The sequence below is a fragment of the Chrysemys picta genome, chromosome 1, assembly GCF_011386835.1.
Source record: "Chrysemys picta bellii isolate R12L10 chromosome 1, ASM1138683v2, whole genome shotgun sequence".
Lineage (NCBI taxonomy): Eukaryota > Metazoa > Chordata > Testudines > Emydidae > Chrysemys > Chrysemys picta.
The window spans coordinates 25,423,429-25,436,582 of NC_088791.1; the positions used below are offsets into that span (position 1 = coordinate 25,423,429).

The following is a 13,154-nucleotide window of genomic DNA, read 5'->3' on the forward strand; positions in this document are numbered from 1 at the left end:
CTATTAGACAGATATATGGAGAATTACCTTTAAAAAAAGATAAGTATTTTTGGTGAGACTTGTGGAAGAAAATATTTTCATAATTAGTCTTAAGTATTTTACTTGTTCAACTATTGTGTCTCTGGCTTGTCAATTTAAATACCAGAAACGTCTAGTGTTTAAGACCCCAATCCCACAAAGACATATGCACGTGTTTAACTTTAAGCTTGCGAATAATATACAGAACTATTCACAACACAAAGCATGTCCTTAAAGTCTTTACTGGATCAAGGTTTAACATTAATGACTAAAAATATGAATAGAAAGAACCTAATTATTAAAACAAGCTAAGTTTTAACTAAAATGGCCACTAGCCTAAGATAGAACAATTCCGGATGCTTAGAACTAAGTTCTTCTCATCGTACATGGGAAGAGGGGCTTGTAGACCCTAAAGCTGTGTGATGATTTTGGTCAAACATACAAAAGCCAACACATTATCTACCACTCCTCCAGAGGAAAGTACAAGCTCTCTGTAGTTATGTTCACCCACTTAAGTCAGCCCAAAACACCTTCAGTTTCTTCTGAGCCCTCTTAAGTACCTCTCAGAAGTTTTACCCTGATGATCCTCAGGAAAGGATTCTGAAAAGACACTCAGATGGGGTGTTCAGTGGCCACCTCTCTAGAGTCTAGAAGCATGTTGTTCTCTGCCACTGCATGGCACAACCCATAAAAAATTAATAGCCTGGAAAAAAAAAACACCAGGGTCTCATATCTGTTACAGGAAAGCGTTTGCAGCTTACACCTTCTCGGAATATTAATTATTTCCACAGCAATGGCAAGAAGAGTTTCATTTGATGAACTGAATCAGACCACTAGCCATCCTTATTTCCCTAATAGGTATGAAAACCTAAGGCCTCTGGCAGCTTCCAGCTGACGCCATCGCTAATTCCACACCCCCTTTTTTGACAGGATCCGCCAGACCGAGCTGTTGCTGCCGCCTTCTCTACGAAACCTACACAACAGCAACTGTCTCTCCCAACGCGCACTCCAAGCCTAGGTATCCCCGGCCCCTTCCGTTGTCGGGGGTGGACGCGGGCATACTCCCTTAGAAACACCCTTCATAAACCAACGTATTTACTGGGGGGAGGGGGAGGAAGAGAGGCAGCCATTCCGATCAAAGAGTAACTCAACATTACAACCATTTCCTGCTCCCAGCCCAGCAGCTTCAGGGAGACCCAAAGCCCCGTACCCGGGAAACCCCCACCTGCCAGCCACGCCCTCCCCTCCCCCCCGCGGTGCTGCCCCCTTCCTGTCTCCTCCAGGCCCTGCCACATCCCCCCTTTGATTGCTCCCCCAGCCCCTCCCATCACCTCCTCCTCAGTCACCCTCCCTCCAAGGCCTCCATTGAAACCGGCGGCTTCTCAGGTGTCCCAGCCCGGGGCGAGGGGGGGGGGGGGGGGATTGAGGGTTCAGTCACCCGGCGCCACGGAGCGCAGCCCCGGGCACCCACCTTTCTGCAACAGCAGCTTCACCTCGCCGTTCTCCTCCCGGCCGGCCGCGCTCAGCCCGCCTCCCGCCGCCAGGGCCCCGTGCTTCCGCTTCTCCTTGTCCCGCTTCTCCTTGGGCCTCTTGGGTTTGCTGCTGCCACCGCCACCCCCGCCGGCGGCCGGGTCCAGGCGATGCCTGTGGTGGCGGTGCTGGTGCTGCTGGTGGGAGGGGGCCGGCAGCAACACGGCGGGCGGCAACAGCTTGCCGTGCAGTTGCGAGGGGAAAGCGAAGCCTCCCCCGCCCCCGGGTGGGCCGGCAGGGAGCGCCGCGAAGCCCCAGGCGGTGGGGCCGCCGTAGCCCGACGCTGGTGGTGGTGGTGGCGGCGGCGGCTGCCTATTACTCCCGCCACCACCGCCCCCTTCGCCGTTGACGCGCTTGGGGCCCTTCAGGCCCTTCTCGTCAGCTCCCTTCAGCCTCTTGGCGGCCAGCTGGGCCCCCCGGGAAGCCTTGGTGGCTGGAGGCGGCCTGGCGCCGAACGCCTCCTGCTCCGGCAGCGCCGCGCCGCGAACGGGACTGGGAGACTCCGCCATTTTGCGCTCCTGCTTCTATTTACTCTCCGCTCGGATCAACCGATAGCACCGGGAGGGGCGGGGAGCAGGGCCGCGGCGCCATGGTCTCGTCCAATGGGAGGGGGAGGCGCCGGAGAGACAACGCGCCCAGCCAATCGCAGGGGAGAGGGGCGAGCTCAGAGGGGGCTAGGGAAGGCGGGCTCGGCTGAGTGCGCAGTTGGTGGGTGAGGGGGTGGCAGGGTTGCTGTCATGGGCAGCTCAGCTGCTCAGGGGGCGGAGACACTTGAAGCGGGAGTAGGCAGGAAGGGGAGGCTGAGGGGAGCGCGCGGCAGCCTGAGGGGCAGGCAGGGCGCGGGAGGTGGCTGGGCCATGCCTGTCATTTTACCATGCGGGGACGCTGGGACACCGCGCCTCTCCCTGGCGCAGGGCTGGGGCCCCTAGAGCACCACAGACGCCGGCCTCGGGTGCAACCAGAGTGCACGGGCAAACGGTGGGAGGCCGGCCGCGGCAGCAGCGTCCCAGACTGCACTGACTGGATCACTAAAGTATAGAGAAAAATAAGCTTTTGTGTAACTCTGAATTTTAAAATAAGCTAACAATATACCTGGTCTCCTGATATCTTTGCAGAGTACAGTACTACCTCTAAGAGCTGGCTTGAGGGCCGAAGAAGGAAACTATGTGCTGTGATCACAGGTCTAGTCCTTGTGTCCACACATAAAACTTGCACCAGTTTAACTAAAAGTGTGGGTTTCTTTTACACCAATTCATGTAAAATGGAGCAAGCTTGGTGGCAGACCATCTTATTTCAATTTCAGACCTGGTAAGTCTCCTAATTTAGCAAGGTTTCAGAGTAGCAGCCGTGTTAGTCTGTATCCGCAAAAAGAACAGGAGTACTTGTGGCACCTTAGAGACTAACAAATTTATTAGAGCATAAGCTTTCGTGGACAACAGCCCACTCCTTCGGATGCATATAGAATGGAACATATATTGAGGAGATATATATACACACATACAGAGAGCATAAACAGGTAGGAGTTGTCTTACCAACTCTGAGAGGCCAATTAAGAGAAAAAAACTTTTGAAGTGATAATCAAGCTAGCCCAGTACAGACAGTTTGATAAGACGTGTGAGAATACTTACAAGAGGAGATAGATTCAATGTTTTCCAGAGATGATTTTTACCTTTTTCTTTAATTTTTTAAGCCTTCTTTTTAAGAACCTGATGGATTTTTTCCTTGTTTTTAGATCCAAGGGGGTTGGATCTTGATCCACAAGGAGTTGGTGGGAGGTGGGAGGGGGGATGGTTAATTTCTCCTTGTTTTAAGATCGAAGGGGTTTGGATCTGTATTCACCAGGGAATTGGTGAAGAGTCTCTCACGGCTACCCAGGGAAGGGAATTAGCATTTTGGGAATGGTGGCAGCGGACCAGATCTAAGCTGGTAGTTAAGCTTAGAAGTTTTCTTAAGTTAAGTAGCTAGTATGGATCCCTCCTGTTGCAAGGTAATTATTGGCTATTTTTTGGCAAGGTAATTATTGGCAAACTTGTCAAGGCTGCTTCCCCACTTTGAACTTTAGGGTACAAATGTGGGAGCCTGCATGTAAACTTCTAAGCTTAACTACCAGCTTAGATCTGGTCCGCTGCCACCACTCCCGTAATGCTATTTCCCTTCCCTGGGTAGCCTTGAGAGACTGAATACAGATCCAAACCCCTTGGATCTTAAAACAAGGAGAAATTAACCATCCCCTCTCCTACCTCCCACCAACTCCTGGTATTTTTAAGTAAGTTTTTTTTTTTCTCTTTACTTAATTGGCCTCTCAGAGTTGGTAAGACAACTCCCACCTGTTCATGCTCTCTGTACGTGTGTGTATATATATCTCCTCAATATATGTTCCACTCTATATGCAAATTTGTTAGTCTCTAAGGTGCTACAAGTACTTTAGCAAGGAGACTCCTGTTTTTAAACTGCTCTTTGAACCACTCTTGCCCACAGCTTAGATCTCCTGACTTGGAGTGCTGAGGATTTATTTTAATTTTTTAACTAGATGTAAAAACAAAGATGCCTATACAAGTCTCTAGTCTCTCTAACAATTAATCCTACAATAAATACATTTAAATTATGTCTCAGCGGCATTAACATCAGTTCCACGTGAACTTGGCCAGCCAGCCACATACTTCCTTCATCATCTAGGAAGCATACAGAATGTGTACACTGCACTGTTAACTTGGGTGATTAACACCTGGTGAGGTACTTGGGGGCTTTTTCCCAGTCAGTTGTGGGAGAATTTGTCTGTTCTTTGGAAGGAAATTATGAGAAGGGCACTATCAGCACTTGAGTGAGTTAGGCTTCATCCTCACTGCAAAGTTAAAGTGGAGCTTGGGTTCTAACCCACAGACCTACGAAGTAAGCTAGTCCAAGCTTAAAGTGCCTCAAAACCTGGGTCAGAGATTTGTTTGTGTGGATAGTAAGGGAGATAAGAATAAAACTGAGGTAACAGCCTGGGTTAACTGTGCTGTGTAGATATAACTATACCCTCAGCCGTCTCCAGAAACCCTTTTTCAGCTTGCCCCAAAAGTCACCAAATTTGGGCTCACTCAAGCCAATTTCCAGAGTCTCAGAAACCTCAAAGAATGTCCTGACAGGCCCCCCTTCCCACCTCCCCAGCCATTATACTGAGGATTCAGCTCAAGTGTCCCAGCTGATCACAGCTGTGGCCTTATGGCATGGGGAAAGAGGAAGTCCTTTCAGTAGGCTGGTCCCATGCTATTTAGTTACAACCTATAAAGCCCTAACAACCTAAACTCCATCTGAAGGATGTAGATTCCAGAATACTGGTGTCATGTGTGCTCATTGAGGTGCCCATTCTAAGTGAGCATCTGCATTCTCCATGGCTTCAGTCTCCAAATAGAGAGTGCATTGCATTAGTCCAATATTGAGGTGACCAAAGCATGGATAATACTGTAGTGGCAAAGTTAGAATCTGAAGGAAAAAGGTCCTAACCTGCTAGCCACATACAGATAGTAAAAGCCTAAGTGGACTACTGCTGTAATAAGATTATCAAACAGCAATTGGGAGGTAAAATCAGCCCTAAATTTCAAACACTATTAACTATTATTCAGTCAAAGGAGCTAATGTTACCTCTGCCATCTCCCTGCAGTATCCTATGTTGAAGCTCGTCAGGAAGAGGAGCAATTGCCCACAACTACTTATTGAGCTATATCCAAGAGAAAAGAACAAAGCCACTGCAGAGCAAGCCTACCCATTCTCACTAGGGTCTGCAGGTAAGTCAGCGATATCTCAGGATCAACTGAGATCTAATACCATCTGCCTAGACACCTGGTCTTCACCACTAAGACAAGATCATAGAATCTTGGGGTTGGAAGGGACCTCAGGAGGTCATCTAGTCCAACCCTCTGCTCAAAGCAGGACCAATCCCCAGACAGATTTTTGCTTCAGATTCCTAAATGGCCCCCTCCAGGATTGAACTCACAACCCTAGGTTTAGCAGGCCAATGCTCAAACCACTGAGCTATCCCTTCCCTCATCAGCCAGTGCAGTCTGTGCCATAGCCAGGTCTATGCCCAGACTGACAAGGGTCAAGAAGATCAAAGGAATTTAAATACTGTGATTATCTCACAACAGCCTTCTCCACAATCATACACAAAAAGGGAAGATGATGGTAATTAGCAAGATTGTCAAAGTTCAGCAATGACTTTTTGAGCAGAGGCCACACTCTTGCTTCCTTTCAAGCAATAGGCAGCCTGCCCTTTTAAAGAGCAGTGTTAATAATCTCGACAAGTAAGTGACCCAATACTCGCCCACTGGCTTTCACCATCTAGGAAGGATCTGAATCCAAAGCACATGTTGTGGGATCAAGTTCTCCCAAGCAACTCTAGTATATCAAGAAGCATAGTTGTCTGAAACTCTAGCAGCAAAGATGAGGCCCATGTTTCCTCAAGACCTTGTTCTGCCACTACAGAAATAGACAGCCCCCCTAATCTGATCAACCTTGTCTGCAAAATAGCCAATAATTACCTTGCAACAGGAGGGATCCATACTAGCTACTTAACTGAGACAGTCTGAATTTACCAGACTACCACCTGAAACAAATCTGTTGCCCAAGACTTTGTAGGTGCTAGGATAGTGGAAAGGAACTTTTTTTTTTGGCCATTCTCACAACCACAATTTAAAACAATCTTTATGCTACAATCAAACAGCCTTAGCAAGAAACTTCTGCCACTGGTGCTTTAGCCATCTCCTTCCCACACCCCAACCTCAATTTTGTGAGCATTCATGGCCTGCCATACGATTTCTATTCCAAGATGTGGCCTTTGGGCCAAAAAGTTTGCCCACCCCTGGCTTAAGAGGTACCCAAATTCAATTGTAGTACTCACCCTAAATAATCAAGTGAGATTAACTTGACTCCTAATCTTAGGATCTTTAGAGCCACATGAGGGAGCTTAGAACTTCAGAGAGTGACTGAATCTGCAATAGCTGTAATTGTAACTTGTTTAATTTTACCATTTTAAATGGCTAAACCTTTCCTAACATGACAATCGCTATTACATCTTTATATGACTGAACTTATTTTTTCTAACTTGGCTTTTTTGTTCATGTGAAATGTTTTGGATCAGATTTTTTCTTCTAGTTGTAAGAATAGATCTATAATCACAGGGATGGAGAAAACTTGAGAAATATTAATACACACACAATTTATCTCATATTTCAAAGGTAATCTTCTTGGCTATAGTCTTTTGTTAACATCCAGGGGAATTTAGAGACAAGTTGAGAAGTCGTCAATCTTTTTCCATGAATATAATAGAAAATGTTGAGTGACTAAATTGTTAATATAAATTTGAATACAGGATAAGCACAATTAATTTCTTACTTCATACTAAAATCTCTGTACATACCTAAATTGTAAGCTCCTTGGATCAGGCACCATCTTGTTCTGTGTTTGTACAGTGTCTAGCACAACAGGGTCCTGGTTCATGATGAAGGCTCCTTGACACTATGGTAATACAAAAGAAAAGAATCAGACTATTTACTGTGTCTTTTGCATCAACAGAGAAACCCCCACTAGATTTGGAGATTAGTGTTCAGTAAATACTCTCCTATTACAATTATTTTTTATATATTATGTTGGAACTGTTTTGGGAAGCTTAATACAAATCTCATTCTAACATTTCGTACTGTCAAGATGGTACCCTAGATTTCTCTTTTAGTCAGTCCTGTAGAGACATGCATACATAGTAACTGCAGTCCTAATTTTCTAACTTGTCTTAGAATCAAAACCATGACACTCAGTTCCACCTAAAATTCTTTCAAGATCTCACTTTTTTAGGATTTATTCATTTCCATGGGTTTTATATGTGACAGATTCAAACAATTTTGCACTATTTATAGTTAACCTAGTAGAATCATAGATTAGGGATGGAGGAGACCTCCAGAGGTCATCTAGTCCAACCCCTTGCTCAAAGCAGGACCAACACCAACTAAATTATCCCAGCCAGGGCTTTGTCAAGCCAGGCCTCAAAAACCTCTAAGAATGGAGAGTCCACCACCTCCCTAGGTAACCAATTCCAGTGCTTCACCACCCTCCTAGTGAAATAGTGTTTCTTAATATCCAACCTAGACCTCCCCCACTGCAACTTGAAACCATTGCTCCTTGTTCTGTCATCTGCCACCACTGAGAACAGCCTAGCTCCATCCTCTTTGGAACCCCCCTTCAGGTAGTTGAAGGCTGCTATCAAATCCCCCCTTACTCTTCTCTTCTGCAGATTAAACAAGCCCAGTACCCTTAGCCTCGCCTCATAAGAGCTAGACTTGTGGTTAGCCCTGTGCTGTTGCACAAGAGGAAAAGCCACATTGCATACTGGCAGTGCTAGCCACCTCAAAAGGGGAAAAAAACATCTGTGACCTGCCCCCTCCAAAACTTGCATAAAGAGAAACATAAGTGCCACCCTGTACCCGAGTGGTACAGTGGCTGTGCTTCCAGGAACTCCAAGAGGAACTGTGCCTGCTCAAGGAGCCACAATTGAGTTTAAAGTAGCCAGTCTTCTATACAGTACCATCATGTAGGTTCTAAGCTGATATTGAACTGAAAACTTTCATGAAGTTCACAAATTCTGTCATCTGGGATTTGTTATTTTGAGTTTTTAATGAATTTTCTTAAGCATAGCCTGTCTCTCTTTGATAAATCAACATTGACTACAATTTTATGAACTCCATAACTATGCAGGGGGAAACTCAACAACATAGCATCACCATAGCCTAGTAGCATCCAGCTACCAGCATAAGGGGGATAGCTGTGTGCAAGGGGGATACACAAGGTTCGCCTACATCCTGGCAATTTCTAGATATCAAGGCAGATACTTGCCAGCCGATGTATGTTAAAGCAGCCTTTGGGGACAGTGGGCTCAGGATCAGGTGAGTCAGTGCAAAGGGCATTTTTTGCATTCCCACTTTTAAAATGCACTAATTGTGTCTCAGCCACATCTGAAGAGCTGGTCCAAAGATTAAACTGAACTTTGAGCCTTGGGAGACAGGAAAATAGTGGAGTGAGAGTGGGTGAACGTCAGTGGAAAGAAGTGAGGAAATTGAGGAGGCATTAAGGGATACACTGAAGGTTCGATTAGCAAGGAAGAAAGAAATCACAGTTGAAGAATCAAGGAGAAAGATGAAGTGGAGGAGGAAAGTGATCAGCAGCGTTATGGAAGGCAGACAGATCAAGTACTCCCCATTTAGATTTAGCGAGCAGTAAGCAACTGTTTAAGCCTAAGTGAGGACAATTCTGGGGAAGCAAAGAGGATTGAATCCAGAGTGGAGGAATGAATTGAGGATGAAGTCAAAGCTATGAGAGCTCCATAATTGTATAGGCAAAATGGAAGAGAGACACATGGCAGAATTGAGGGAATTTCCCTCCCCCTCACTCCCCACAAAATAGAAGAAAGTGTATGCTTGAGGCATGGAGGTGAGGGAAATGTTCCAAAAAAAGAGAGTGTGGTCAAAGAAAAATAATTTTAAATAACTTGAACTTTCCTTCTTTCTTTTAGTTCCTCCTCCAGAATATTGGAATGGAGCCTGTTTGGTTCTGGTGCATTATCCACCTTCAATAATTTCTATTTTACTTTTTATTTTTAACTGAGTTCTTCCAGTATTTAGTTTTTCTTCTAGAGAAAATGTATTTCTGTGCTTGTCTTCAGTCTATGCATATTCTTTTGTGAACATTTAAAATAAAGAATTCATTTAGCAATTCTGCAATATCTGCTTATCCTATCATTAAGTTACCTAAACTCCTCTTAATGTTGTACTGATTTATTCTGTTCCTTATTTGAAAAATGACTTGTCTTCTGCAATCTTCATTGTTAATTTCCCCATCTTTTTGTACAGTATACCTAAGTTTTGCATTTGTTATGTCCATTTCCTTATCTGTGATTATTGCTTGTATATCCACATTTGCCTTCTGCTTATGTCATACAGTGAGCCCAATTCTCCTGTTACACTAGTCAGCTAAGGGGCAATTCCATTAAATTATTCAAGTTTTACATTGTTCCATTACAGCAAAGTCACAAGTTGAGAATTCGAAAGGTTCAATTACTCTCTCAGGACTACCTGACATTAGAAGCAGCAGCAGATGACAAGTGCTGAGATGGTGTCCTCTGGGAATTGGACTGAATCTTGTGTAATACCTCAAGGCCCAAAATGATATTAAGTTATTCAGAAAGTCATTCAATGCCTTTTTCCACTGTCCAAGGAAAAATAAGGAAAGGTCACAAGCTGTTGGATGTCCTGCAACCACAGGACAAAGTCAGAGTGGCCTTTTCTAGAAACATCCGTCTTCTTGACCCAGCTAAGGATGTATAATCTCAAACTCCCATCAGTTGCTTGAAGTTCTGACAAATTTTCTCAGATTGCTTGGCAGTTTTTATTTTCCCCTTCCTCCCCTCCCCCCAATGTATGATAACCACTTCCTTGGTGACCTCTGATCAATTCAAGGGCAGAAAGACATTATGAAGGGTCCACAAAAATAGCAGGGAGGTTTAATCAGCTCTATAGGAAAACTTTTTTGGCCAGACTCTGTGTATTCTGTGGCAAAACTAGAACTAAATTCTGTGACAAGGGCCCTGGTATCTGTAGCACTCTGGGACTACAGACCAGAAATTCTCCGGCAGCTATAGGTAAATTTTTAAATGGATGTTTTGATTTACAAAAATAAATAAATAAATAAGCAGTATAGTATTCCTTGTGCTATTTGTTTTTATATTCAATTTAATTTGGTTTATTCGATATTTTCAGTATGTAACAGTTTTGTATTAATACATAACTGTACTTAAAAGTTGTCTCAGGTGGGAGAATGAACTGTAGACTTTGGTAGCTGTGTGGGTGACATGGGAGGCTTTTGGCACCCAAAAAGACATAGGAAGTGATCCGAGATCAAGATAAGCACCTTAGCATAAACTTTCTGCTAAAATTATCAGCTGTCAAATAGTTAACAATGCTGGCATTTGAAGTTGTCATTTGGTTTCAGTCTTCAAAACTCCATTGGAGAGGGTGGATCAATTGTTGCAGGCTGTCCAGAGACTCAAAAGGATAACACTACATGGAGTTTATACTCTGTTCACTTTTAGGATATTTTTTTGGAAGCCAAAATAACTAAAACTGCATCTTTTTACAAAACAAAAAACTTAGATTCTGGAACATATGTATATAAGAGGTGAATTCTGATCAAATTTTTGTGATGGCAGAATACAAAGCCTGAGAGTATGATTGTCTCTGTATTGACCAATTTCCATTTACTAAGAGGTAGACCCTTAAAGCCATAAAGGGTGTAAATACAAGGCAGATTGCCAAGGCCTTGCTCCATGTCTAAATATGATCTTAGCCCTTTGACCTATTAAGATCAATTCTCATGCATGGTCATTAGGCATTTCCCATGCAACATTAGGACTACAGCACTTACAATGAGACTTGATGTGATAGGACCCTTTGGTTCATGCGCTTTTTGACAAAACCTCAAAGGGAATAGGTTCCACCCACCCTTCCTTCCCCACCTGTTCTTGGAGATTATACGTTATTCCACCTCTTCAGGATGACCTGCATGAAATTCCCTAACAGTCTAGATCCATAGAGTTTGTAATAAAACAAAACGTATTATGGCTCAAAGGAAATCATTTACACAACAAAGTGGTGTGCATAGTCTGTTGTATCGGAACATATTAATGAAAATCCTACTCTCGGGTGCTTTGTTTTCAAAACAAGATCAGCCCAAACTCCCCAAACTTAAGAGTTTTAGTGTTCAGATACTATAATCATGGGAGATATATAAACTGCGTGGAGCTAAGATTATCTTTCTGATGCTTATACAGGGCATAGCACAACGAACCCCTTTGTCCTACTGTAATACAAATATTAAATGAGGACCTACATAGAGTTTTGGGCACTGCTGATTCCCCTTTCCCCCCATACCAGAGAGTGGTACATTCTATCCCTTAACAGTAGGCTCAGCAGTCCCTTGCGTCTTTAATCCGTTAGCTCCTTTTTCTCTGCAAATGGTGAAGAAGTTTCCAACCAATTGCTGTGTAAAGTCCAAGGCCTTTTACTGCAGTCATACTAGGAGCGCCATGAGCCAAGAAGCAGAAAGTCACATCCTCACCTTCCTTCTAAATTATATCAAAACAATGTAATATCAGGCTGTTAAGGCAGCCCTCCTAATAGTACCCACCATCCCCAGATAAGTAAGGAATCTCTTAAGATGTTCAAAGAAAACTTTGCTTGATAGCATCCTGTTGGGCATGGAATCACTTAACAGTTGTGATTGTAAAATCTATACTTCTATTGTTTATGGTCTCTACTTCTCTATTGTTTTATCAATATGATCTCTGTCTGGTTCTTTGATTGTTTCTGTCTGTTGGATAACTAATTTTGTAAGATTTAAATCAACTAAGGTGGTGGGGTATGATTGGGTGAAGAATTGTTTCACAATATGTTAAGATTGGTCAAAGAATTATTTTATAGTATTTTAGTTTAAAATGATAGGTTAAGGTATAGCTAAGCAGGACTCAAGTTTAACTATATAAACTGGGGTCCAAAAGGAAGTTCCTTGGAACTTAACTCCAGGACACAGCCCCAAGATCAGAGCTACCAGCCTCAACACCCTGCTAATCACACCGTGCAGAAGCTGGAGTCCCCAAATGACCTGATCTTGACTGGCCATTAAGAAAAGTTCCTCTCCCTTACTGGGAGTGAGAATGGCACTGGAACACTTTTTAGAGTGGGGGTGCTGTGCCCCCTTACCTCTGTCCACACCCCTCACCACCTCCTGGAGCTGGGGCCAGGAGCAGGGCCGTGGCTGTGGGATGCAGACAGGGGCAAGGGGGCCGAGGCTGGGGCCACAGCTAGGGGTAGGTGCAGAGCCCTTGCGTAGTGCCGACTGCCAGGACCACAGGCATGGGGCCAGGAGCCGGCAGCTGGGACTGGAGCCAGCGGCCAGGACTGGAGCTAGGCGTGGAGCCGGGACCAGGACAGGGCATGGGGCCCCAGGGCCATGTGCAGAGCCCCCGGTGCGGAGCCAGTAGCTGGAGCCAGGAACCCGCGTAAAACGTGGGGCTGCTGCAGCACCTCCCACACCCCTAGTTCCCATGCCTATGGTATGTGGTGAGCATTCATTGTATGTTTAGCATGTTCATTCTGTTTTGATGATTGTTAATAAATAGAGGTTAAAGATATTACTGTGTAAGGCTCTTTCACTGGTAAAAAACCCTGTAAACCTACAGAAAATTATGCCCTGAGCCCTCAATGTGGGTGGCCCTGAGTCCTAGGAACGGGGTAAGGGTAGGGATGCCTAAATCAACAGGGTTACACCTTGAGCCCTGGGAACTGGGTAAAGGTGGGTACATTCTATCCCTTAACTGTAGGCTCAGCAGTCCCTTCTGTCTTTAACCTGTTTAGCCCCTTTTTCTTGGCACATGGTGAAGAAGTTTCCAAGCAGTTGCTGAACCTTCAGTTTAAAATGCCAGGAAATCCCCACAAATGTCATGGAGTAGCTCTCCTCCCCTGAAAACATCCCATTGTCATTTACAAATTTGCCTTTTTTTTTTTTTTTTTAAAACAGACAGTCAT

The 13,154-nt window shown here is 44.6% G+C and overlaps 1 protein-coding gene and 1 long non-coding RNA gene across 6 annotated transcripts in view; one reads left to right on the forward strand and one right to left on the reverse strand.

Annotated features, from left to right (window-relative positions):
• RSBN1L (round spermatid basic protein 1 like) overlaps nt 1-2,138 on the reverse strand; it is an 86,119-nt gene extending 83,981 nt beyond the window's left edge. For 3 of the 5 annotated variants that reach the window (XM_042859384.2, XM_005305777.4, XM_008172461.4), the window contains exon 1: nt 1,490-2,136. In XM_042859384.2, coding sequence (XP_042715318.2) covers nt 1,490-2,057 — 568 coding nt within the window. In that variant the 5' untranslated portion in view covers nt 2,058-2,136. Of the gene's footprint in view, nt 1-1,489 lie in introns of all 5 variants that reach the window. The other 2 variants (XM_005305778.4, XM_005305776.4) reach the window with 2 other exon arrangements.
• Nucleotides 960-12,745, forward strand: LOC135973393 (uncharacterized). The gene is made up of 4 exons (XR_010590225.1): nt 960-1,036; nt 2,664-2,856; nt 5,192-5,315; nt 9,089-12,745. It is a non-coding gene; the product is annotated as an uncharacterized LOC135973393 (long non-coding RNA).
• Nucleotides 12,746-13,154: the final 409 nt, after the last annotated feature.